Below are 25,596 nucleotides of genomic sequence, written 5' to 3' on the forward strand. Positions count from 1 at the left end.
GGGCCACGCCTCTGACTGCTGCCAGCTGATTAGATTCAAACAGTACCTCCCTCCACCCCCCGCTGAGGAGGAGCGAAAAAGCACCCAGAGAAGGAGGAAGTTCATAATGTGCACCTTTTTATTGTGGTTTATGGGGGGAAAGAAATCCTTTAGAAAGGAGAAAGGGGGAGGAAAGAAAAATGTGTAAGGCTCTTGGTTCACAAAAGGTAAGTGAAAAACAGTAACTAATATTAGCCTAATTCAATGGTCCAGGAAGGCAGTTCCTGGTGCTCGCATTTCGGTGCTGGAATTTGGGGGAGGGAGGGGCAGAGAGAAGGACAGAGGGGGACAGTGAGAGGACTCCTGACCCTGGAGAATGAAACTAACTGCAGAATCCACCTGGGCAACAGGAACCTCCCAGACCAGAGGAGGGAGGCCAGCTGGGCTTGGGGCAATCCGTAGTAGCTTGGGTGCAAGTCTCAGCTCGCCAAAGGGCTGCCACCTCCTCCGGGAAGTCTCCAGGGTTGCAGCCAGGTTGCAGTAGTCCCTACCATTCGCCCCCCCCCCCCCCCACCTACACACACACACAGGCTGTGTCCCGCTGCTGCCTTACATGTGCTCTCCTTCGTGGGGCTTTTCTTAATTTGTAATTATATACTCACTACTAGAAGTATTTGATAGCTCTCTGTCGACCCCACCAGACCATAAACTCCACTCGGTAGGGTCAGTCTTTTTAAACAGGAGGACAGCTGTCCAAGGAGCTCAAGTGAGCATCGGAACCACGCACGGGCTTGTAAAAACTCAGACCGCTGGGACCAGACCGCATCTGGACAGCAGCTGCCCTACAGGAAGAATCGACTAAAGCGGGGACAGCCAGAAGGATGGTCTATGCGGGGGCTGAAGGGAGGGACACCAAAGAGCAAGAACTTGCTAGCACGTCCCACTCATGACTTCATGCCAATGACCCCCACCGGGGCCAGCCCCACGGGCGCGCCCAGGAGGGCGTGTGTTCCAGGCAATGCCCTGCCGTCGTCATCTTGAAATTCTTGGTCGTTTCCCCCACATTGTCCTTTTGTGCTGGGCCCCGCGCACTGTGTACCCGGTCCTTCCTGCCCCTAACACAGAGCACTTCTCCGGGTGCAGGGCCGTGCACTTGACCCAAGTCAGACTGCAAGACAGTGAGAGACTCTTCAGAAAAAGAACTATCGCTTTGGGGCGCCTGGGTGGCTCAGTCAGTTAAGCGTCCAACTGCGGCTCAGGTCATGATCTCGCAGTTCGTGAGTTTAAGCCCAGCATCGGGCTCTGTGCTGACAGCTCGGAGCCTGGAGCCCGCTTCGGATTCTGTGTCTCCCTCTCTCTCTCTGCCCCTCCCCTCCTCACGCTCTGTCTCTCCCTCAAAAATAAATATTTTTTAAAAATTACTATCACTTTTGTAAATTTTTGAAGTCTATTTATTTTGAGAGAGAAAGAGACAGTGTGAGCAGGGAGGGGCAGAGAGAGAGGGAGAGAGGGAGAGAGAGAGAGAGAGAGAGAGAGACTCCCAGGCAGGCTCTGCACTGTCAGTGAGGAGCTGGACAAGGGGCTTGAACTCATGAACTGCAAGATCATGACCTGAGCCAAAATCCAGAGTTGGATGCTCAACCAACCGAGCCACCCAGGCGCCCCCAAAATTACTGTCACCTTTTGAACTGAGCATTGTACAAAGGGTTTTAATAAAAATTATCGTTTTTTGGACCAGGCATGTACAAAGAGTTTTAAACCTTCTCGTTTATTTTCTGATCCTTTTTAATGACTACATTCCCTGAAGGCGGGCATACTCGTGAGCAAAGAAGTGTGCTGAGTATTTGCATACATTCCCTAATCTCATCTTCTTCACAGAAAGCCAGTGAAATGCACTGACGAGGAACCTTGAAGGCAGAAAGGGAATCCCACACTTTTACCGATCCTTACAACAAATGTCCCCACTTTCAGGCAAGGATATTTGAAAGTGGAGAGATTAAGTAAATATGCTTAAACTCATGTTGCCGTAAGTAACGGACCCCGGGCGGGAACTCTGGGCTTCCGGTCCCAGTTCAAGCACTAACCAAGATCTCTTGGTGGAGAGTAGTCTCCTGGGCCGATATTCTTTCCCCCTGCCCACAAGGACCCCCAAGCTCAGTCCTGATGGAGAGACAGACAGGAGGATCCTGGGGCCAGGGGGTGAAATGACCAGATCGAATTAACATGGTGGTTTGGTTTTAAGGGTTTGAAAGATAAAGAATGATTCTGTGAAGCATCTGCCTTTGTTCCAGATGCTTCAAGTCTATCCTGAGCCCTTCTTTCCCATCAAGCACTTGAGTTTCAAGGCGGGCCAAACAAGTGCTTAGGTGGGCTCTTTTCCCTCCCTACCAATGGAAGGTCAAGGGGAAAATGGCGGAGCCGGAAGAACCCAGTCCACCCATTTGCCACCCGGTGACGTAGGGCAGGTGGGTGAGGTTAATAGTACAACTTCAAGAGTGTCTATAACCTCAACAGAAGATTACATATTTTCCCACTGTGGCCCACAGCCCCTCCCCACCAATACCCTTCAAGATTCTACAAGGAACATTGTGTCATGAGCTGAACTGCGTCCCTCCAAAATTCATATGTTGGAGTTCTAGCCCCCAGTACCTCAGAAGGTGACTGTATTTGGAGGGAGGCCCTTCAAAGAAGTGATTAAATTAAAGTGAAATCGTTCGGATGGGCCTTCATCCAATATGACTGGTATCGTACCAAGAACGGGACATTTGGACCGATACACCCAGAGAGAAGACAGCCACCGACGAGCCTTCTAGTCTCTTCCCCTGAGGCGCTCTGGAGATTTGGGATCTGCCACCCCTAATAACAAGTCTCAAGACATTGGGATTTGGGGCAGAGTTTCTAGGATGGGATCCTATTCCCAAGAGCCCACGGTTTTCTAAGAACTTTCGAACTTTGATGATGTGTTCCAATGACTGCCCTACTTAAAAGAGACCACTGGGGGTCAATCGATGACAAAGCACTGTTATGCCACACTAGGGCCCACGTGTGCATCAGTGACAAGAGTCACATGACACCCCGCAGGGATGAAAGTTTCTCAGTGGCTCAGAGAGGAAAACTGGCAAGAGAACAGAATCGTGACCCAGCAGACGGTATCGACAAGTCAACTCAGAAGTACCGAACCACGGAGTGGTGTCACCACATTGTAAGCAGAGCCTGACCTGAATCCAGTCTGGGGGGGCATAGCTACCTGCCAGGGTTGAGAAGCACCAAGTATGATAGCCAACACAGAGCGACGGATCTTCTCGCCCCCCCACTGGCCGAGACTCGCCTCACCTTCAAGTGCATGGGCCAATTCTACGGTTACCACGGGACAGCCTTGAAAACAGACATTCATACGCTGCTTGCTGTCCCTTGTGCTTAAGGAAGAGGCTGGCCATCCCAAACTAGCAAACAGACTCTCGACAGATTTAAATGCCATTTTGCACACATACGTGTAATCGGACATTCTCAGCCTGGGCATTATCAAACCCAAAATTGAAAAGGAGCCTAAATCAAGACTAGAATTCAAGACTAATGAAAACAGTAGGAAAAGAGAGAACTATTGAGCAGACTACGTCCCAGGCGTGGCTCTGGTTTTTATGTGACTGATCTCGTGTAAGAAGCTACTCCTTTCCACCGCTGTGGTGGACAGCCTCTACCCCCTGCCTCTTGAGATTCACGCCCTTATGGAATCCAACCCCCTCCTCCTGTCCCACCTCAAGCATGGGCTACACCTAGACTCATTCTTTATATATTTTTAGTTTTACTTATTTAAGTAATCTCCACGAATGTGGGGCTCGAACTCACAACCCCAAGAATTGTATATTCTACTGACTGAGCCAGCCAGGGGCCCCCAGACTCACTTCTAACGAACAGAACACGGCAGAAGTGATAAGATGTCACTTCCGGGGTGCCTAGGTGGCTCAGTCATTTAAACGTCTGACTTCAGCTCAGGTCATGATCTCACGGTTCATGAGTTCAAGCCCCACGTCGGGCTCCGTGCTGACGGCTCAGAGCCTGGAGCCTGCTTCCGATTCTGTGTCTCCCTCTCTCTCTGCCCCTCCCCCGTTCGTGCTGTGTCTCTCTCCGTCTCAAAAATAAATAAACGTTAAAAAAAAAAAAAGAATGAATTTGGAAGGGAATCCTTCCCCTGCCACAACATGAGCCTTCAGATGAGACCACATCCCCAGCCAACAACTGCACAGCAATCTCACGAGAGACCAGAGCCAGGAGCACCCGGCTGAGCCACACCCAGATTTCTGACCCACAGGAACCACGAGATAATAGCTTGTTGTTTTAGGCTACTGCATTTTGGAGTAATTTGTTAAACAGCAACAGACAACTAATAACAATCATTCAACGTCAGTGGTTGGGTTTAAATAAAACATCACCAGTCACATCAAACCTCAGTCGCTTCATTTGTACTTTATGATTTCATTATAAACTCCGTTTGATTTGTTGAGTTACATCATATGCACACAGCTACGTTTACTGCAAGTTTTATACTTTTTTTTAATGTTTATTTATTCTTAAGAGAGAGAGAGAGCGCGCAAGCATGAGCAGGGGAGGGGCAGAAAGAGGGACACAGAATCCGAAGCAGGCTCCGGGCTCTGAGCTGTCAGCACAGAGCCCAACATGGGTTGGAACTGGTGAGCTGCGAGATCATGACCCGAGCGGAAGTCGGATGCCGAACTGACGGAGCCACACAGGCGCCCCTATGCTTATATTTACTTAAGCCGCCTTGTGGCACAAATGACTTAGGATGACACCTGAGGGCTGTAGGACATTTCTTCAACAAGTCCTCTCGTTCTATTATGGGAAACACTAACATGTATGCGTGTGGGTGCACGCGCACCTCAGAACTCCCTCCTGCGCACTGTCTTCCCGCAACCCAAGGGTGATATCGTCACAACGCGAGCCTGACCGCGTGTTTTCTCTGCTGCGCTCCTAATGTTTGGCTCATCTGTGAATGAATGAACGACCGTCATGCCCTGACTCAAAACCCTTCAATGGTTCCCTGTCTAGCGATATAGCCCAAACTCTTCACGAGGGCCCAGAGGCTCTTCGTGGTTCACCTCTGCGACCTCACCCTTCTCACACCAACCCCTGCACCTCGCCCCCCTCCGCCCAGAGCCCCTGTGAGCTCTGTCCTTCTCCCGGCACACCACTCTGATCTTGGCCACTCGTAGGAAAGTAAGCATCCCTCTCCCTCTCGGGTGTTACCCACCCGCCGTTAAGCAGCCCGGTACCCATCTCTGCCCACCAGGAGGGGGCGCCAGGAGAGCTGGGAGTGTGTGCGTCTTCTCCTCCACCCCTAACCCTTAGCACCTGGCCCCCCCTGTGAGTTTCGATGTCCTCATCTATCTCATTTTTTTTTAAGTTTATTTATTTTCAGAGAGAACGAGAGAGTGCAAGAGGGGCAGAGGGAGACAGAGAATTCCAAGCAGGCTCCACACTGTCAGCACAGAGCCCGATGCAGGGCTTGAACCCACAAAACCGTGAGATCATGACCTGAGCCGAAACTGACAGTCAGACACTTAACCGATCATCTATCTTACGATTATAGTAATAAAACTGACCTCAGTGCAGAGAGACCCGAAAGAAGGCACAGCAAGTACTCAGTGATAATTAGTATCATAGGTGAGGTGACAGGGCAAAGTGGCTGGGAGGCTCGGCGGCCGTCCAGAACGCTGCCTACAAGTGCTCATAAAAGACAGTTACAATCGCATGGAAATGGTCGCTGTGAGCACACTCTGCTTCTTTGTCAATTTTTCTTGGCCAAAAAAAAAAACAACAAAAGGGTTCAAAATCGGGGGGTGGGGTAAGTGTGAGAGCAAAGAAGGTTTCAGACTCTGAGCCGAGCTGGCAGTCAACAGGCCGCCTCGCCTGCCAGCCTCCACTCTCATCACACCCCCATTTACATTTAGTGTAATCTGGGTTTGCACGGGGCGCCTTGAGAGACCGGACCCTCCGTTTCTCAGCCAGCCTTTGCCGCCAGCTGCAAAGGGTCGCCAGCCTCCCCGCCACTCCCCACCTCCAGGCCACCCATCACACGCCATTCAGGGTCCTGCTGAGAACATCCCGGTCCACAACCAGGTGGGTGAGCCCCCCAACATACCTACAGGCAGGTTAGAGACCTGTTGCGCCCTTGGCGGGGGGTGGGGGGGCGCCCTCGGAAAAGATCCGGAGGAAGGAAGTCCGCTTTGATGCAGAGATCAAGTTCCCCCCAGCACCTGTTTGTTACATCATCCTCACACCTGGCCACGTGGCCACCAGCCACACCTGGACAGCCTATAAAACCTAATCACAACCAACTACACATCAGGAGTGTTTGCAAAACACCCAGCTTGATGCAAAAAAACCAAAGCATGGAAAGAAAGAAAAAATAGCAAAAGGAATCACAGCGTCGGCAAACCCACCTCCAACTCCTTTCACAGGACTCACTGCGTGGCACGTGGGTAGAGAAACGGACCTCAGCAAAATGACCGAACCCTACATCCATCCAATCCACGCTGAAGCCACACGTCGCTTCAGAAAGACAGAGATTATGTGAGGACTGCTAGTTAGTTACCCGGCTCTGCGGTCTCCCACGCTGGTGCCAGAACGCTCGCGGACGTTCCTTTGCAACGCGCTACTTTGTAAATGCGCAAACGTTTAAGCAACATACAAGCAAAGCGTTTGGACTTGTTGTCTGTCATTCTTTGGGAGGAAAAACCAATAGCTTAAGTCCAGCTTTTTCATCCGATCTCTTCCATGAGGAAGTGAATTTAACTGTGAGGCTCCCTTTCCCCAGTCAGAAGGCCACTGCAATGTTGTATTCTCCTGAGCTCGCCCAGGGCACTGTTTCGGGAATTTTATTCTGAAATGACTGATTATGCTGGAAAGGAAGAAACAAACAAACAAAGGGCAACGACCCCAGGATGCTTTTGCAAGAATCCAGCGCTCTCGGCTCTCCTAGCATGCAGGACGCAAAGCTTACATTCTTGCAAAGCTCCGGAGAAAGTTCCTGGGTCACCCACGCACGCTGGCTTCACCAAGGGCACGGGCTTTTTTGGATACTTTTGTCATTTCAGCTGCTAGTTACCCCTCCCTTACCCGCCCCCCCCCCCAGTCTCCCCCCACCCATGCTCCCGGCCTGATAATCCTGTAGATTTATCCTAGAGGGTCCCCTAGAGGCTGCAAAGTCAACATACACATCTGAGTACATTTCAAAAGCGCGCTGGAGAGGCGGGAAGCATTTTCACCATTATTATTATTATTATTATTATTATTATTATCACTCTTACTGCTAAAACATTTTCGCCAAATGTTTTTGTTTTCTTTACATCGCTTTGATTTTGTTTTCAATTCAAGTAACTTAAAAATCAACCCATCGATCCATATAGCAGCCTGTGTGCAGAGACCCAGGAATTTAAAATCTCTGCAGTCGGAGAAACCCAGCTGGAGTGCCCAGCTAGGTCGTTTGCCGGCCGGGTGCCTCTTAAGGGACCCGCTGAAGCTCCCTCTGCCTCGCTTTCAAATCCACAAAATGGGCTGTTTTGGGGGGGAGGAGGGGGGTGAAATGGCGCGTGCCCGGCTCGGGGTAGCAACGCGACCTGGCGACCTGGCGTTGCTCTGAAGACGGCTTGTTTCTAGAGCCCGGGGTGGGGAGGGCGAGTGGCGGGGGCGCGGGGGAGGGTGGGGTGCGGCGGGGCGGACGGCCCGCGCCGGGTCGCCCAGACTCACCAAGATTTCCAACTCGCTCCTCTCCAGCGGCTCGTACAGGTGGCCCGCGCCCCGGAAGGCGAGCTTCTGCAGGAACCGATAGAAGCGTCTCTCGACCATGGTGAACAGGCGGGGTGCCCCTCGCCCAGCCTCCCGGCCGCCGCCGGCCGCCCCTGCCCGCGTCCCTGGGTCCCTGGCGTGGCCGCGGCCGGCTGCGCGCGCCCAAGCCTCCCGGGCCAGGCCCGGGTTACCTGGTAGCCGCCCACCTGCCCGCCGCAGGTGAGGCCCCGCCCCCGGGGCGGAGCTACGCCGCGGGCCGCCCCGGGCGCACCTGGCCCCGCCCCGCCCCGGGAGCCGGCCGCGGGCTTAACCGCGGCGCCGGAGGGCGTGGGCCGTTTCCCAGTTTTGCCAGATCAGGAGAACCACCTGCAGCCGGGGACGGGGTGGAGGGGGGCGAGCAAACGCCGGTTGCGAGTGTGGATTCCCGGACCTCGCCTTACCCTGCGTCGCCGGGTCCGGAGCCCGCAGGGCATGTGGGGTGTGGCGGTTCCCGGTCCGTAATTGAAGGAGAAGCCTGAGATCTCACCTCCAGGGAGGGCGCTGGGAGCGCGTCCCGGGATGGGGAGGAGGGCTCGAGGACCCCAGGGCCCCCTTTGGGTTCTGTGTGGTCGTAGATGATCTTCGAGCCCTTTCTTCTCATCTGCAGAATGGGCTCCTGCGCTCGCTAACCCTGGGACCTCGGGCGGGCGTCTTAGATGTCCAGAGCCTTAGTTGACTGATCTGTAAAACGCCCACCGTGAGAGCCCTTCATAGTGAGATGGAGGGAGGGCTTGGTGGCGGTGCCATCATCATCCCGCGGGAGCTGCTGGAGTCAGATGGCTCCCGGGGCACATGACTGAACGTGCAGGGTAGATGGTTCCCCCCACCCCCCCGCCTCCAAGTGGCCCTATTGAAAGTGTAAGGGCTTTGGCTTCACGTGGGACTGGAATCAAGAACAAGACCCACCACTTAGTAGGGAGGTGGCTTCGGGGAAGGCTGTGCCTCTCCTCTGTGCCTCAGTTTCCTCATCTATAGAGTGGGCTGCTTAAATGTAAGAACTCTAGAGTGCGACACGTACGTTCTTCCGTTAAATGGTGCTGCCCTTTTTGAGCAAATACATGCCACCTGCCCCACCTGCTCCCCGAAGGGTGTCTACCTCAGCCCCACTCAACCTGAGGGGCAGCTCTGGTGGCCCTTCTTGTTTCTCCCGTCTCTTTTCTCCCGACCGAAATAGAAGAGACCACCAGCGTCATGCCTGCCTGTCTCCACCAATGTCAACAAAGGCCTAGGAATAATAGAGCAAAATTGTGGCGCGAGTCAGTACAGATTTGAAATCCCAGGATTGTTCCTTCCAAATGCACGGCCTTGGGCAACTTCAGCTCTCTCCGCCTCGGTTTGCTCATCCACGAAATGGGGACGGCACTACCTCCCTTTGAGTCAGGGTCCCACCAGGAAACGGCTGGCACATTCAAACTGAGTAATTTGGGGAGAGTTTGATACACAGCCTGTTTACAAAGGCGTGAGCAGAAAGTGGAGAGAAACAGAACAGAAGCCACCGATGCAGACTTCTGGGCTGAGAATCCAAAGGAAAGGCAGGCGGGTGGAAAGTGGGTCTGGGGGAGCCAAGAGGAGATCTTGGGAACCAACCTCACAGTCCTATTGTACAGATCCGGGCTGCTGTTTGCACTTGTAGAGTGCCTAACAATACTCTCCAGTCCCTGACATAGTAGGTCCTCAGTAAATTTTATTATTAATATAAAAGATACATGGGAACTCAGCTTAATTATTTCTGAGGTTCTTTCTAACTGGCATTCTGAGATTTTGAGACAGTATTGGATCCAGGGAGGAAGAATGTCTTGTTGGCATAGCATCTGATGCTCTCCCGAGAGTGTCGATCAGGCGTGGTTTCTCCAGGCGGGGCAGCCTCCGTGAACAGGGAGTGATGTGTTGGCCAGGTGCCTTTCCCTTAAAGCTCGACCTCTTGGATCCCGTCACAGTGGCCTCTGTTCGGAGATGCCCAGGCTAGAATTTGTGGGTCCAGTTTAAGAACACCCAGAGCCTTCATGAAGGAAACTCTGGGTGGAGGATATTGTGGAACACCCGGACCTACTGGGATGAAAACAAAAAGTGGAGTGGACCACAGAGAAAGCAGTTAAAGCCATGGGACTGGAAGCAGCTGAATGGGTACCCTTAGGCTTAAGTTTAATTTCTGTTTGTGTTGTGTTGGGATCAGCCCGCACACACGTCTGCTAATTCTCTCAATTTGTTGGGACTTGGTGCCTGGGTTGCATGCAATTTTTCGTAAATATTTCAGTGGCGCCCGAAAAGTTCGTGTATCCTTTGAAAGGGTATTGGGGAGCTGCACTCTTCTTGGCAAATCAGTCCACTATCTGTTCATTCTAACTTTCTAGTGACATTGTTCACGTTCTTACTTTTGACTAACTGATCTCACATAGGAAGATAATGAAGAGTTTGAAACTTCCCAGTCTAATTGCTTTCCCGTCCATTTGTTTCCTTGTTGTCTGAATTTCTGCTTTTTGTATTACACTTCCCTGTTGATTGGTGCGTATAAGTTACCTGTTCGTGATGACTCTTCTAAATGTTTAATGCCTCCTGTATCTCATTAAAACGTATTCCTTAAACTACACTTTGTAGAGTTAATTATTGCCACTGTTTCTTCTCCATGGGTTAGCCTGTGGGATCCAAACTTGGTACCTTATTTTTAGCTGTCTGGTTTCATTTCCCCCCCCAGAATATAAACTCTGTGAAGCAGGGGACTATTATATCTTCATCACTGTGCATCTGTTCAGTGTCTGCCATGGAAAATAATTTTCCTGAAACATGGTAAAGGCCCCCAAATATTTATTCGATGTGTCTCTCTCATCAACAGCCGCTTGTTGAAATTTATTCTTTTTTTTTTTTAATGTTTATTTATTTTGAGAGAGAACGTGAGTGGGGGAGGGGCAGAAAGCAAGGGGGAGAGAGAGAATCCCAAGCAGGCTCCACACTCAGTGCAGAGCCCCAGGCGGGGCTCAATCTCACGATCTGCGAGATCATGACCCGAGCCAAAATCAAGAGCCAGGCACTTAACTGACAGCCACCCAGATGTCCCTGAAATTTATTCCCAATCTGAGGCTACTTGCTTTAATCTGGGGAAATGGGTCATGTCTACATTGTTGGAGTTGTTCCCATTAGACTGGCTTCCATCATCCTGATTCATGTTTTATTTCCGTACCTTTTGAGGCAAGCAGTCTGCTACGTGCTGTCATCTTTTATGCTGATTTCAGAATCAACCGAAAATTCTATCAGGGGCTGTCTGAAAGCATTTCAGACATAGAGACAAATAATTACGCCATCTATTTCGACTGCTTTTTACAATAGAATAGAGTTTTTCAGCTTCATATTTCTCTTTCAAATCTTTGCTTTCCCCCCCCATAATCTTAGGGATTTAATCTGATTACATAAACCTTATTGTTTTGGTCTTTTCGTTGCTGTTGTGCGTTCTTCACTTTCCCCCAGAATCACACCTGCTATTTATATCTGTTTTTGAATGTGCTTTATTACCTCAGTCACTTTGATTGGATTCCGTGATTGTCACTACTGACTTCAAGACTGTTTTCCTTCAAGAGTTTTCTTTCTGCCTTCAGCTGGCCAACTTCTGGGTCCCGCTCTGAAGGAATCAGGTCAGGCAAGGTGGTTCACTGGGAAACTTTCTGAGTCTGCAGCTCTGATGGGGATGTTCATGCTTTGGCTGGTATTGAGAGTCAAGGGCGGGACGCAGCCACAAGCATCCTGCCTTTCCTGAAATATCTGCTCTGGGCACCTTGAACGATGAGGTCACGCTCTTCAACTCCCATTCACTATACGAAAGTGGTGTCATTTCATTTCCCATAAATTATCTCCTAACAATACGCCCTGTTGGAAAGATGTGATGCAATCCTAAGGCACCTGAAACTTTTTTGGTAATAAACCTCACTCACAAATGATACGGTTGGTATTTTGAAGGCATCCTTTTCTGAAGGGATAGTGTGTGTGTGTGTGTGCGCGTGCGCGCACATTTAATTTTAAGTTCTTTTGAAATTATGGCTCTTTACATAAACTCTCACTTCTGTTTGTTTTTTAATGGCCATGCACACAGGCAATAAGATAATCATTTTAGGGGCGCCTGGGTGGCTCAGTCGGTTAAGCGTCCAACTTCGGCTCAGGTCATGATCTCGCGATCCGTGAGTTCGAGCCCCGCGTCAGGCTCTGTCTGACAGCTCAGAGCCTGGAGCCTGCTTCGGATTCTGTGTCTCCCTCTCTCTGCCCCTCCCCCACTTGTGCTCTGTCTCTCTGTGTCTCTCAAAAGGAAATAAACATTAAAAAGAAGATAATCATTTTATAGATGAAGAAATTGGAACTTAGGGTGAGAAAGCCACTTTCATTCATTCATTCAGCAAATAGTTTTAAGCACAAACACAGAAGACTCTCTTCTCGAACTTTTATATCTTCTCTCCTGGCAGGTGTGATAGGCTGCGAATAAATCAATGCGTAATGCTGTGTGAGGCCGGAACATAGTGGGTCGAGTAATGGCCACCCATAAGCATATGTCACATCCCAACCCCCAGACACTATGTATGTACCCTTCTTTGGGAAAACAAATTTGAAGACATCATTAAGTTAATTTAAGGATCTCAAGATTTACTGGGGGGGGGGGAGGGTGGGGGCTAAGTCCAGTGATTGGTTTCCTTCCTTGTAAGAGACAGAAGAGGAGAGGGGCGCCTGACTGACTGTCCGTGGAGTGTGCAACTCTTGATCTCGGGGTAGTGAGTTCGAGCCACACGTTGGGTAGAGAAGTTACTTAAAAATAATTTTTTAAAAAATCTTCAAAAAGAGAAACAGAGAAAAGAGAGACAGAAGAGGAGAGAGACAGATGCAGGGGGAGGGCCCCATGAAGACGGGGCAGAGATGGGAGGGGTGCAGGCATGAGCCAAGGAACATGTGGGGCCACCAGAAGCTGGAACAGGTGAGGAAGGGCTCACCCCTTGAGCCCTTGGAGGGAGCACGGGCCTGCCCACACCTCGATTTCAGACTTCTGGCCTCCAGACTGTGAGACAAGAAATTTCTATTGTTTTCAGCACCTCCCCGACCCCCAGGGCGCAGTCATTTGTTGTAAGCAGAGTGGGGACCAGAGAGAGAGAGAGAGAGAGAGAGAGAGAGAGAGAGAGACTCTTCTTGCCATAGCAGGCAGGAGAGGTGACTCTTGAGCAGAGACCTGGACAAGGTAAGGGACCAGGTGTTCACTGGGGGGACAATATTCCATGTGGAGAGAAGGCCCGGGGAGGGGGGAGAGGGGGCGTGTGCTCAGCTGGTGTCACCACAGTGAAAGAAGTCACATGTTTGCACCAAAACCATGGGCACACACACACACAACCCCTCTCCAGGCACTGTTGGGGTCACACCCTCACTGTCACTTCTTCCATAGTCGTTGTTTGCCAAATGATGGTGGACATTGGCTGAGCAACTCCTATGGCTGCTGCGAGCGTTTCTGGGTCTCTAGGTGACCGCAGGACGCCAGCTGCTGGGTGAATGTGTCATGGGACTCGCTCAGTCCCCAGGCGGAAATACATACCAGAGATCCCGCGGCTCCCACCTGCTACACGCCCAGAGCAGACATCACCGTTCGCGCGTGGGGTGACATCTCCCCATTGGACGGGCCAGGCCTGGGAACCCTTCCCCTTATCTCTCTCCGTAGCCACAATTGTTTGGACCTGGCACGTGAATAAAGCTATTCGCCAAAAGATTTCCAGAAGAGGAAGGAATGATCTTGGGCAGCGGGTGTTATGGAACCTTCTAGAAGGTGATGGTATGGCTGAGATTTCTATGGGTAAAGTCCATAGTGTACATGAGGGTTCACTCTTGGTGTTGTGTATTCTGTGGGTTTAAAAAAAATTGTTTTTTAATGTGTATTTATTTTTGAGAGACAGCGAGAGACAGAGCGTGAGCAGGGGAGGGACAGAAGGAGAGGGGGACACAGAGTCCGAAGCAGGCTCCAGGCTCCGAGCTGTCAGCACAGAGCCCGACGCGGGGCTCGAACTCACGAACCGCGAGATCGTGACCTGAGCCGAAGTCAGACGCCTAACAGACTGAGCCACCAGCTCATGCTGTGTGTTGTGACAAATGTGTAACGTCATGAATCCACAATCATAGTGTCATACAGATGGTTTCGCTGCCCTGAAAACTCCCCTGGGCCCCACCTGCCCTCCCAACCCCTGGAAACCACTGATCCTTTCACTGTTTCTATAGTTGGGCTTTTTCAGACTATCTTGTAAGTGGAGACGTGACTGTCTTTCAAAAACTACTCTCGTTTGCAAACTTCGCAAGCGTCCAGACCCGTCAACTCGGAGTCTGAGAGAATTCCAGTCCCAGACCAAAAGGCCCAAGGCCTTCCATGTCTCAGCTCACCCTATGTTTGTACTCCCCAGGGTCACTGGGAGGTGGCCACCCCTGTTTGGCTGGGATGGTTCCAGCCTGGAACAGCAGTGCTGGTGTCCTGGAACAACCCTCAAAACCTGCACGGCTAGTTCCCTGCCCCCCACCCCAGCCACCGTCCTGAGACTCACACCTGCTCTTGCCACTCCCTGGCTACCCCCTTTCCCTTCCCCCGGGCCCCAGGGACAGGCTCTTCCCTGGCTGCCTGGAACGCTCCCCAGCAGCCCCTCACTCCCAACCCTCCCTCCTCTAACACCTACTCACCCCTCAGGTTTTAACTCACTTGGGGCTCCTCCCCAAGGGTGCCGGGGAAGCAGGGGCATCCCCACCCGCCCTGAGCTTCCCACAAACTCCCGGCACTTTATGACGTTTCTGCATTTCAGAGAGAAATAAAATAGTTAAAAAAAAAACATAGCGAACTGGATGTTCAACGATCTCGATCTCAACAAAGGTGTATTTTAAAAGGAGACCCTGTATACGTATTTACTGAACAGAAAACGGATGAGATTATATGTGGCTAAACTGGGAAACCTAACTGTCGTTAAATGAACAAATTCTGTTGGCTTCTGATATAATAAAAAGAGTTCAAAGTTCCCGGTTACTCCCTTTGAAAACTCCTAGGGCCCAGGGTTCCCAAGTGAGACTGTCCCTGAAGTGGGGGGAGGGTCAGTTCTCAGGGACGCTGCTGTTGGAAAGGGGCCGGACCTTCTTTCCCCTGGTTTGGTGCAGGCTGGCCTGGGCTCGCGCCCCAGAGAGTGAGAATTTCAGAAGGGGTTTGCAATCCCTCTGGCCCAGGAAACAGAGAGGGGCTGGTCTTCTGGTTCCCATTCTGACTTTCCCTGCAGCCAGTACACCAGTCCAGTCCCATAGGTGAACGACCCTGCAAAAAGAAAGAAGAAAAAGAAAGGAAAGGAAAGGAAGAAGGAAAGAAAAAAAGAAACAACAGCAGAGAACTTCTGTTTCCTGGGGCCCCCTCCAGAAACCGTGGGACCTCACCCTGGGCTCTGGGAGCCCTCCCAAGAAAACTAGACTTATACTGGCTTCTGCCAGCAGCCCCCCACCCCAGCCGGCCTCCCCAGCCCCACTCCCCACACTCCCCCCCTCCCCGCCCCAGCTCCTCAGAGGGCCTCCTTCTTGCCTTCAGCCCCAGGCTTGAGCCCCTCCCAGAGCACCTCACTAAAGGCCCCCTCCGGCCCCCCTGCCCTGTTCACTTTGTAATAGTTCCTTGAGCACTTTGTGGGTTTTTCTGTAGGTAAGTTTTGCTCCAGGGGGAAAAAAAAATCTGTTAAAATCCAAATAAAAGCAGGTGAACGCTTCATGAGATACAAGATATCTACACGGTCTGACACGAGGTGCCCAGAAGACATTTATTAGTTACAGAGGGAAAACAGTCCCATTACCGTGGAGGAACCTGGCAGACCTGACCTTAACCGAGGGACCAGCATTACCAGGACCAGCGATGGGACAGATGACACCGTGTGACCCCGGATATGATGCAGCGGGGGACGTGTACTTCACTCCTGGGTATTCCTGTTGCAACGCTTGACCCAAAGCCCATCAGAAGGAGGCATCACACCCAGAATGACAGGTATCCTAGGAAACAACGGACTTGTCCTCTCCAAAAATGTCAACGTTGTGAAAGACGAGGAAAGGCCATGGAATATTCCAGATCAAAGGACACTAAAGAGTTATAGCAATCTAATGCACGTGTAATTCTGGATGAGAATCTGGGTCTAGGAAAAAGTCTTTATCCTTTTTTTTTAACGTTTATTTTTGAGAGAGAGAGAGAGAGAGAGATGGGGGCGGGGGGGTGCAGAGAGAGAGGGAGTCAGAGAAGCCCAAGCAGGCTCCAGGCTCTAAGCGCAGAGCTGGACATGGGGCTCGAACTCACAAACCACGAGATCAGGACCTGAGCTGAAATCAAGAGCGGGACACTCAGCCGACTGAGCCCCCCGGGCTCAGTGAAGGGATGTGGGGCGAGGCTGGGGGACAATGCCCATGCCCCCTGGAAGACAGGGGTGCTCCCAGGGGGGTGGGTGACACGCTGTGGCGACACCTGCCATGGTCAGCTTTCTCCACCTGCCAGCCCGGACCCAGAGGCTCCGGACAACCCGCTCGGGAGGAGAAGGGGCAGGCACCTTGAACCCGGCGGACCGGCCGGAAAGCTGGCTCGTTCGTCGGTCAAATATTTATCGAGAGCGAGCACAGAGGAGAGAGACTGTCTGCCGAAGGGGAGTAACAACACTGGCGAACAGAACTGTTGACTTGGTCCAGGGTCCGGGCTCACTCGGGTGTTTGCCCTCGGGTGACCCTCAAAACACACACCTTCCTTGTCAGCCGCCGGCACCCCCGTTCCACGGACGAGGAAACCGGAGCCGCTGGTGTGGACCCCCCACCCAGATCCCTGGGGACCCGTTTTCCCCATTGGGTGACCTCCCCTTCTACCGATCAGCGCCCGCAGAGCTTTGTGGGCTGGAGGGCACAGCGTGTCTGGGTGATTGATCACGGCCACACCGCCAAGAGAAGAGGGAAAGACAGAATTCGTGTCCCGGGAGTTTGGGGCCAGAACCCGCGCGCATCCCCATCGTGCTGCACAGCAACTCCTTCCTTCCTTCCTTCCTTCCTTCCTTCCTTCCTTCCTTCCTTCCTTCACTGGCTCGCAGGTCTGCTCTGGCCAGCTCGTGCTGTCAGGCATCGAGCCGACGAGGGCACGCAGGAGGCCCAGGCCCCGCCTCGAAGCTCTCCGCCTCTTTCGGAAGGCAGACGCAACCTCGCCCGTTTGATCGTTCACTGATTCAATAATCCTACACCGAGGACCTACCGTGGGCCTGCGACGCGCCATAGATGGGGTGGGAGATGTGGGTTCCACAGAGCCCTTGTCCTCCCAGAGCCCTGGGCCTGGTGGAGGAGGAACAGACCACACGGCCTGTGTCATGATGTCCCTGCGGGCAGGACCCGGTGGGGGCCCACAAAGGGGCACGGGGCGGTCTACCCGGGAGAGCAGGCAGGACCCCCGAGGAGGTGGGGCGGAGGAGCCTGGCTGGGGAGAAGGGGAGGAGACAGCTAGTCCCGGAGACGGGTGTTTGCACAACGTCTGCGGCTCCTGGCCGACACGTAATCAGAACAGTCGCGCTCTTGGCCTGGCGCAGGAGGAAACGCCCGCGGAGGTGGCCCCCTGCCGCCCGCAGCCAGGGCCTGGCATCACCCCCGCCCGTGGGAAGCCCGAAACCCGGCCCCGAGTGCACCCTGGACGGGACCCAGCAGGCTGCCAGGCGGGCTCGGGCAGGTGAGGCAGAGGTTAGTGGGCCAAGCCACACCACTGTGGATTTGCAGGTGCTCCTGGCCGAGGACGGGCTCCCTTTTCAGACCCCCCTCCCCGGTCAAAGTCACCGGGGGCTAGAAGCGGGGCTGCTGTGGGAGCTGCCGTCGCTCGCAGGGTTCCGCCGCTGGGACCTGCCTGCGGGAGGGGGGGCTCTCCTACTCACACGCTGGCCCCAGGGGAGAGCAGCTCACGGGAGCCCGAGCGTCACGCTCTCTCCCACGGGTCTCTGGGCCAGGCCGGGCAGTGGAGAGGAAGTGGGGAGGGCGGGAAGGACTTGGGGAGACAGAGGATTGGCACAGACACTTGGGGAACCAGTCACACGGGCTTGGGTCTCACGCTCCCACCGCTTTCCGGAACCCTCCACCACGTGCCCCACTTCCCGAGCCTCGTGTCTCACCAGCCAGACCAGAAGAAGGCGGACCCTACAGGGGCTGTTAAGGACTGATTGAAATGACGGGGAACCAGGCAGCTGACGGGACCTTCTTCAATGCCTGCCCGTGACTTTGAACCACGCGTGCAACCACACGGGTCCACCCGTGATGTTACCTTGTCCCCCGAGGTACTGTGCTCCTCTCCTTTCTTTGTTGAAGTTTTAAATACGTTTGTTTTCGTTACAGAACACAATTCTATTTATTCTTTGGAGCTCAGCGAGCATCAGGGGATAGGATAACTTAAAAAAACATCTGGGGGCGCCTGGGTGGCTCAGTCGGTTGGGCGTCCAACCCTTGATTTCGGCTCAGGTCATGACCTCATTGCGTGAGTTCGAGCCCCGAGTCAGGCTCTGTGCTGACAGCATGGAGCCTGCTTGGGATTCTCTCTCTCTCTCCCTCTCTCTCTCTCTCTCTCTGCCCCTCCCCTGCTTGCTTGCTCGATCCGTCTCAAAATAAACAAATAAACATTTAAAAAAAAAGCTGAGGAGCTGTTCACTTCTCTCTCCGTAACAAACTGTAAAAAACAGATACTTCTTAAAAGTAAACCCCACCCCCGACGTGGGGCTCAAGTTCACAACTCCAAGATCAAGAGTCGAACACTTCACGGACAGAGCCAGCCAGGCGCCCGCCCCTTCGAATCAAACTTTTTGCCTGAGCTGCCCGGGGGCTCGGGCTCTGTTTTGCCTTCAGGTAGAGCTAAGCGTTACTTGGGTGTCTCAGAAACGACCCAGCTGCCAGCAGCAGAAACCGACTCTGGTTATTTTAATTTTTTTTTTCAACGTTTATTTATTTTTGGGACAGAGAGAGACAGAGCATGAACGGGGGAGGGGCAAAGAGAGAGGGAGACACAGAATCGGAAACAGGCTCCAGGCTCTGAGCCATCAGCCCAGAGCCTGACGCGGGGCTCGAACTCACGGACCGCGAGATCGTGACCTGGCTGAAGTCGGACGCTTAACCGACTGCGCCACCCAGGCGCCTCCAACTCTGGTTATTTTAAGCAAAAAAGGGAATTTCGTGGAAGGGTATCAGCTTTGCCAGGAGTCTGCGAGGGGAGGAAGAAAGATCGGTCCCTCTCACCTTCTCTAACAGGAGGTGGGACATCGGCTGTGTGTGCCCACGGGTCTGTCCACCAAATAGGTATCGAGGGCCTCCATGCGTCAGGGCTCGTGGGAAGCCGGGGGCCAGGCAGCGCCAACGGCAGAACCGGGCACGTAAACAGGGCACAGATATCGTCAACATCTGTGTGTTTTCGATTAACATCTCCTCCCACCTAGTTACGCCTTCTCTTTGTGTCTGGCTTGGGGTTTCCCCAGCAGCAAACCCTGAGACAAAGATTTGAGTGCCAGTCATCTGGGAGGGGACCCCAGGACACATTGGCAGAGGGAGCAGGGAAATGATGCAGGGGACAGAAGGAAACAAGAAAGGGGGCCTCGTGGGGCCCGTCGCCATGCTGGGCACGCGGAGCCCGGTCTTGCCAGGAAATGGGGAGACAGCACAGGACAGCACAGAGAGTGGCAGCTGGGGGCAAGGCCACTGAGGCTTGTAGGTACACGGGCACACCGCTCTCACACCCCTGGTCCCTTGGTTGACAGGCCTGCCCTGCCCCCGTTCCTTTGCGTAATGTAAGTCATGAGCCCCGCAGACCTCTTTCCTTTTCTCTCTGGGCCACTTCCTGCGTCGCCGGCCAAAGAAACCTCAGCAAGACCGGGAGAAAATGCCCATCTCCTGCGGCTGCGAAGGAGGTCTGATTCTACACTACAAAACCATCCTCGCAACTGTTACTATGTTTACCTCGTTAGATGTAAAATAAAACGCTCTTAAAGAACCACACCAAACAAAGGTGCGGCTTCATGACTTATCAGGTGACCCCCTTGAAGCCACCAGCCAGCTGGGACAGAGAGGGGGGAGGGGGCCACCCTCCCCGGGAGCCCTGCCACGTGCCCTCCTCAGACGACGACCGCCTCCCGCCGCACGGATGGGCCCATTCTCCTGACTTTGATGTTCGCAGGCTCTTCGCTTCCTTACGTGGCAGTCTAGTGTGCTCTTGTGCATTTTGCTAACTTGGTGTGTGCTTTGAATTTCATTAACCGACAGGTCTCCTCTCTACATTCATTGCCCGTTGCTATGGTAGAAGATAATCTCAAACTCACCGGCCTAAAATGGCCCAATCTGATTCCTTACGGTTCTGGACGTCAGATGTCTGCAATAGTCACACTGGACTGAGATCAAGGCTCTGGCAGGGCTGTGACCCTCCCAGAGGCTTGGGGGGGGTGGGGACTGTGCATTCCCTTACTTCTTCCAGCTTCTGGAAGCCACTGCATCTCTCTGCTCGGGAGGCCTTCGTCCACCTTCAAAACCAGAAATGTTTGGTCGCGTCTTGCTCGTGCTGAGTCACCTTTCTTTGGACCCTCCTGCTCCATTTTATGAAGACCTTTTGGTTACACTTGGTGCACCTCCCCATCTCAAGATCCTTAACACAGTCACATCTGCAGAGTCCCTTTTGACACGTGAGGTCACATGTTCTTGGGCTCTGGGGATTAGGACATGGATATTGTTAGGGGCCACTTTCCTGTCTGCCACACCATCCACCTTCCTTCCCCTTACAATTTGCGTGTTGAGGAACCCAGGCCGGTGGCCGGTAGGTAGCATCCCCCACTGTCCACACTCCAAGTTCAGTTCTGCATGTTCCTCTGTGCTCTGAACTCCCCGCGAACTGGGGGTGTGATCCAGATGCTGGATCAGGCTTGGGCACCATCCCCCTGGCTCCTAACACCTGCCCGTCTCTTTTTGTGATGTGGGGACTCACTGGTTCTCAAGGTCTAGATTCACGAATGCGTTGGGCAAAGCCGTGGTATTCTAACGCCCAAATTCCTTCCAAGTATCAGCTGGAATACTTTCCTAAGGAGGGAAACTCCAACTGGGTTTCCAGCTGGAATGGGAAAGGCAGAATGGCTGCATGACCCCTTCCGTTTAGCAGTTTCCAAGGTAACCAGTTGACTCCTCATCATCCTCTGAAGAAGATCCACTAGAGTTAAAAAGTTTTTTTGTGAACCCATGAATTTAAACAGAGATTTCAGTAGATTCGTAAATTTTATAGCAAGTATAAATATATTTTTTAATGAAATCCCTTAGCAAGAGTAAACAAATGGGACCACATCAAACCAAAAAGCTTCCGCACAGTGAAGGAAACCATCAGCTAAACAAAAAGGTGGCCATAGAGAATGGCAGAAAATATTCGCATGTTGCATAAAGGACTACTATACAAATAAATAAAGAACTCCTATAACTCAAACGCCAAAACACAAATACTCTGATTTTAAAAAATAGGCAGAAGATTTGCAACTACGTGGGTGAAGGGTATTATGCTAAGCAAAATTAGCAACTAGAGGGTATTATGCTAAGCGAAATTAGCCAGTCAGAGAAAGACAGATATCATAAGACTTCACTCCTATGAGGAAGTTAAGACACGAAACAGATGAATATAAGGGAAGGGAAGCAAAAATAATGCAAAAACAAGGAGAGGGACAAAACGTAAGAGACTCTTGAATACAGAGAACAGTCTGAGGGTTGCTGGGGAGGTTGTGGGTGGGGAGATGGACCAAATGGGTGAAGGGCATTGGGAAGGCACTTGTTGGGTGAGCACTGGGTGTTATACGTAGAGGATGAATCATGAGAATCTACTCCTGAAATCATATAGTGCTATATGCTAACTAACGTGGATGTAAATTAAAAAATAAGTAAAAATAAAAGAAATTAAGGAGGTCAGAAATAAAAAATAATAAATAGACAGAGGACCCGAACACACATTTCTCCGAAGAAGACATCCAGATGGCCAAAAGCCACACGAGAAGATGCTCAACATCGCTCATCAGCGGAGACACGCAAATCAAGACCACAGGGAAGGGTCATCTCACACCACTCAAAATGGCTACCAAAAAGACAAGAAGTAAGTGTTGGCAAGGATATGGAGAAAAGGGAACCTGTTGGTGGGAATGCAAACTGGTGCAGCCACTGAGGAAAACAGTATGGAGGCTCCTCAAAAAATGAAAACTAGAAGTATATGATGTAGTTGTCCCACTTCTAGGTATTCACCCAAAGAAAATGGAAACGTGAATTTGAAAAGATATATACATCCCTGTTTATTACAGCATTATTTACCATAATCAAGATAACTAAGCAATTTGGGGTTCCCGAGCGGCTCAGTCACTTAAGCGTCTGACTCCTGACTTCGGCTCAGGTCATGATCTTGCGAACCGTGAGATCAAGCCCTGCGTTGGGCTCTGCGTGGGATTCTCTCTCTCCCTCTCTATCTGCCCCTCTCCTGCTCTCTTTCCCTCTTTCTCAAATAAATAAGTAGACGTTTTTTAAAAAGCCACTTGTGTCCACCGGTAGATGAATGGATACAGAAGAGGCGGTATATATTTATACAACGGAAACTTGGCCACGAGAAAGAATGGAATCTTGCCATTTGCAACAACACGGATGGACCCGGAGAACAATATGTTAAGTGAGATAAGTCAGAGAAAAACACACACCATATGGTTTCACTTATATGTAGATCCTCCCCCCCAATCCCCCCAAACTCCAAACCAAACCAACCAAACAATAAACAGAGAAATAGACTCCTAAGTACAGAGAACAAACCAGTGGCTTCCAGAGGGAGGGGAGTGGAGGAAAAGCAAGACAGGGGAAAGGGAAAATATGAAATTCCTGGTGAGTCCATGCCGTGAGCCCTCACTCACGCCCACCGGTGGGTCTGCGGAATCACGGCCAAGTGTGCCCTGTGTTCCTGGATCGGCACCTCCCGCCTCTCACACATTAAACCCAGTGACTCTTCTCTCCGATGGAAAAGGAAACAAGATTTCTATCACCCTGTTAGATTTCTCATCTAAAGGAAGGGTCTGAGAGTCTGTCCTACTTAAGATAATAATACAGAACTGTTTCCAAGCCCTGGGGGGTGGGGCTGGGGTAGTGCTGTCCTCAGTGTTTGCTCTGAACCCAGCCCCAACCTCCTGGCCCCGAGCCTTCCCGGAGTCCAGGGCCCCCCCGCCCCCCCTCGCTCCTTGGTTGTTTGTCCCTGTTTCCCGGCTGGGCCCTGGAGGGCCGGGGGACCCTCCTGGGGCTCCCGGAGGCCTCACAGCTCTTACAGCGGCTCCCTTGGTCCTCCCTCTGGGACTTCGAGAAGCCCATTGCCCTGGGCAACCGTGAGTTCCTTCCCCTCCATCTCCTGCCACGTCACTGCCTGGCAGCTTCTCCGCCTCAAGGGGGGGGGGGGTCCCTGGTTTTCCCAGCAGGCCCCCAGATCTCCTGCACACCCTCCCCAGAGGCCTACTCCCAGCCCTGCCCCTGAGAATCGGGCTGCTTCTCATCCTAGCTCGGCCTTGCCACCCCCGTTTGTAAGAACAGCTGGTCCTTCCGTAACAGGTGCTGGGAACCAGGAACCACTGTAGGTGCTTTATATACTGTAACCAGGAGGCAGGTGCCACCAGCCGCGCATTTCACGGAGGGGGAGGCTCGGACGCGGGGCCACCTAGGAAGTGAGAGGAAGAGCCAGGTCTCACCCGCTAACCATCCGGCTCCAGGGGTCGCTAATTCTGACCAGAAAACAATACCACTGAAGACCAGCCCCTCAGCAGCCCGCGCGGGGAAGGATCAGAATGTGCGTAAATAATAAAACGAGTAAATGCGAGAACAGAACCGCAGCCGCGTGAGATCTGTCAGGCGCTCTCAAGCTTGAGCTGGCATCAGAATCCCAGGGAGGGTGTGTTCAAACACGGATTGCTTGGCCCAGCCTCCGAGTTGCTGACTCAGCAGGTCTGGGGTGGGCCTGGGAACGGGCATTTCTAGCGAGGTCCCCAGGGATGCTGGTCTGGGGCACCTGCTTTGGGACCTGCTGCTGTAATGAACCTTCCCACCTTGGAAAAACGGGACTGGGCTGAAACTGTCTGCTTCCTCCCTGGTTACACAGAGGGGTAGTTCCAACGCGAACTTTCCCAACCAGTGGTCTTATGACAATGAGCATACGGTTAGGTAAAAAAAAAAAAAAAAAAAAAAAAAAAAAAAAAAAAGGTCCTCGTCTGTTAGGGATACATTCTGGAGCCTTCAGAGGGGATGTGTAGCACGTCTAGGATTTGCTTTAAAGTACTCCAGCCTTGGAGTGGTTCAGTTAGTTGAACGGCTGACCTCAGCTCAGGGGGTCATCCCGTGGTTCGTGAGTTCAAGCCCTGCCCTGGGCTCCCTGCTGTCAGCACAGAGCCGGCTTCGGATCCTCTGTCCCCCCTCTTTCTGCCCCTCCCCCGCTCACGCTGTCTCTCAAAAATAAACTTTTTAGGGGCGCCTGGGTGGCGCAGTCGGTTAAGCGTCCGACTTCAGCCAGGTCACGATCTCGCGGTTCGTGAGTTCGAGCCCCGTGTCAGGCTCTGGGCTGATGGCTCGGAGCCTGGAGCCTGTTTCCGATTCTGTGTCTCCCTCTCTCTCTGCCCCTCCCCCGTTCATGGTCTGTCTCTCTCTGTCCCAAAAATAAATAAAAAACGTTGAAAAAAAAATTAAAAAAAAAAAAAGAAAAAAAAAATAAACTTTTTAAAATGATAATAAAACACAAAGTACGCCAGCCTCTGCCCTCGCAAAAAAGTTGAGGCTATAGATGAAACAATGGTAGCTGGCTGGTAAGTCCACTTTCTGCCCCCTGTTTATATTTGAAGGTGTTCATGATCAGCCTTGCCGATGTCGTGCAAAAGAACGTCTGGCTCCCACATGTAGAAACTGGATAACCTTGAGCAAGAAGCTAGCAGTAACCGAGCCTCAATTCTCTCTGCCATCAATGCGGACGATGGCATCCTTCCAACGGGGTGGTGGCGGAAGGGGCGAATGTTAGCCGCTCGCCTTGGCAGGTGACTAGGGAAATCACAACGGCCCCAAGCGACGCCCCCCCAACACACGCTCCAGCCTGGGCCCGGCGGGGTAGGGCCTCGCGGGCAGGGGACTCGCCCACCTCAAGGCACCTGTTCAACAGGTTCCAGGGCTGAAGATGGAACTTGCCAGACGTCTGCCGATCTCAGAGCCGGAGGTGTGGGTGTGGAATGTGGGGCGGCAGATCACGTGGGAGTGCTTCGGGAGGTGAGGCCTCCGGGCGGTCACAGGCAGGATGTGGCCTCTCAGGAGCCTTGGCGGTGGCCCCACACTGTGACTTGGGCCTGTTTCTTTATGTGGCAACCGAGCGTGGGGCAGGAATCCAAACGCTGTCCCAGCGGATTCCAGGGGGCCCCCGGCTTGCTCAGATGTCCCAGGCAAGGTGTCTGATGTTTTAGTTGGTGTTTTATATTGTTTCGTTCGGGTTCGGTTTTGATGGCCCATCACAGAAACCCATTTATGCCAACTTGAGTCGGGGCGATTGGGGGCCACCGAGTCTGTCCTGGAACGTCAGCAGAGGGAGGGCCTCCAAGCCTCACGTCAATCGGATTCAAGTCCTGGGACACTGTCAAGAACTATCTACGGTCTCTGTCTCTGTCTCTCTCTCCGCCTTCCTCTTCCTCCTCATACACAAGGCGGGAGGTGGCCTTTGCACAGCTAAGAGCCCCTCTCTCTGTTCACACAACCCGCAGAGCTGGCTGA

At 52.5% G+C, this 25,596-nt stretch overlaps 1 protein-coding gene across 1 annotated transcript in view; it reads right to left on the reverse strand.

The window, feature by feature from the left end:
• The window catches only part of ATP2C2 (ATPase secretory pathway Ca2+ transporting 2), a 63,801-nt gene extending 55,919 nt beyond the window's left edge, over positions 1-7,882 (reverse strand). The window contains exon 1 of the mRNA XM_030299684.1: positions 7,744-7,882. Coding sequence (XP_030155544.1) covers positions 7,744-7,842 — 99 coding nt within the window. The 5' untranslated portion in view covers positions 7,843-7,882. The remainder of the gene's footprint in view (positions 1-7,743) is intronic.
• Positions 7,883-25,596: the final 17,714 nt, after the last annotated feature.

This window comes from Lynx canadensis, chromosome E2, assembly GCF_007474595.2.
Source record: "Lynx canadensis isolate LIC74 chromosome E2, mLynCan4.pri.v2, whole genome shotgun sequence".
NCBI classification, from domain to species: Eukaryota; Metazoa; Chordata; class Mammalia; order Carnivora; family Felidae; genus Lynx; species Lynx canadensis.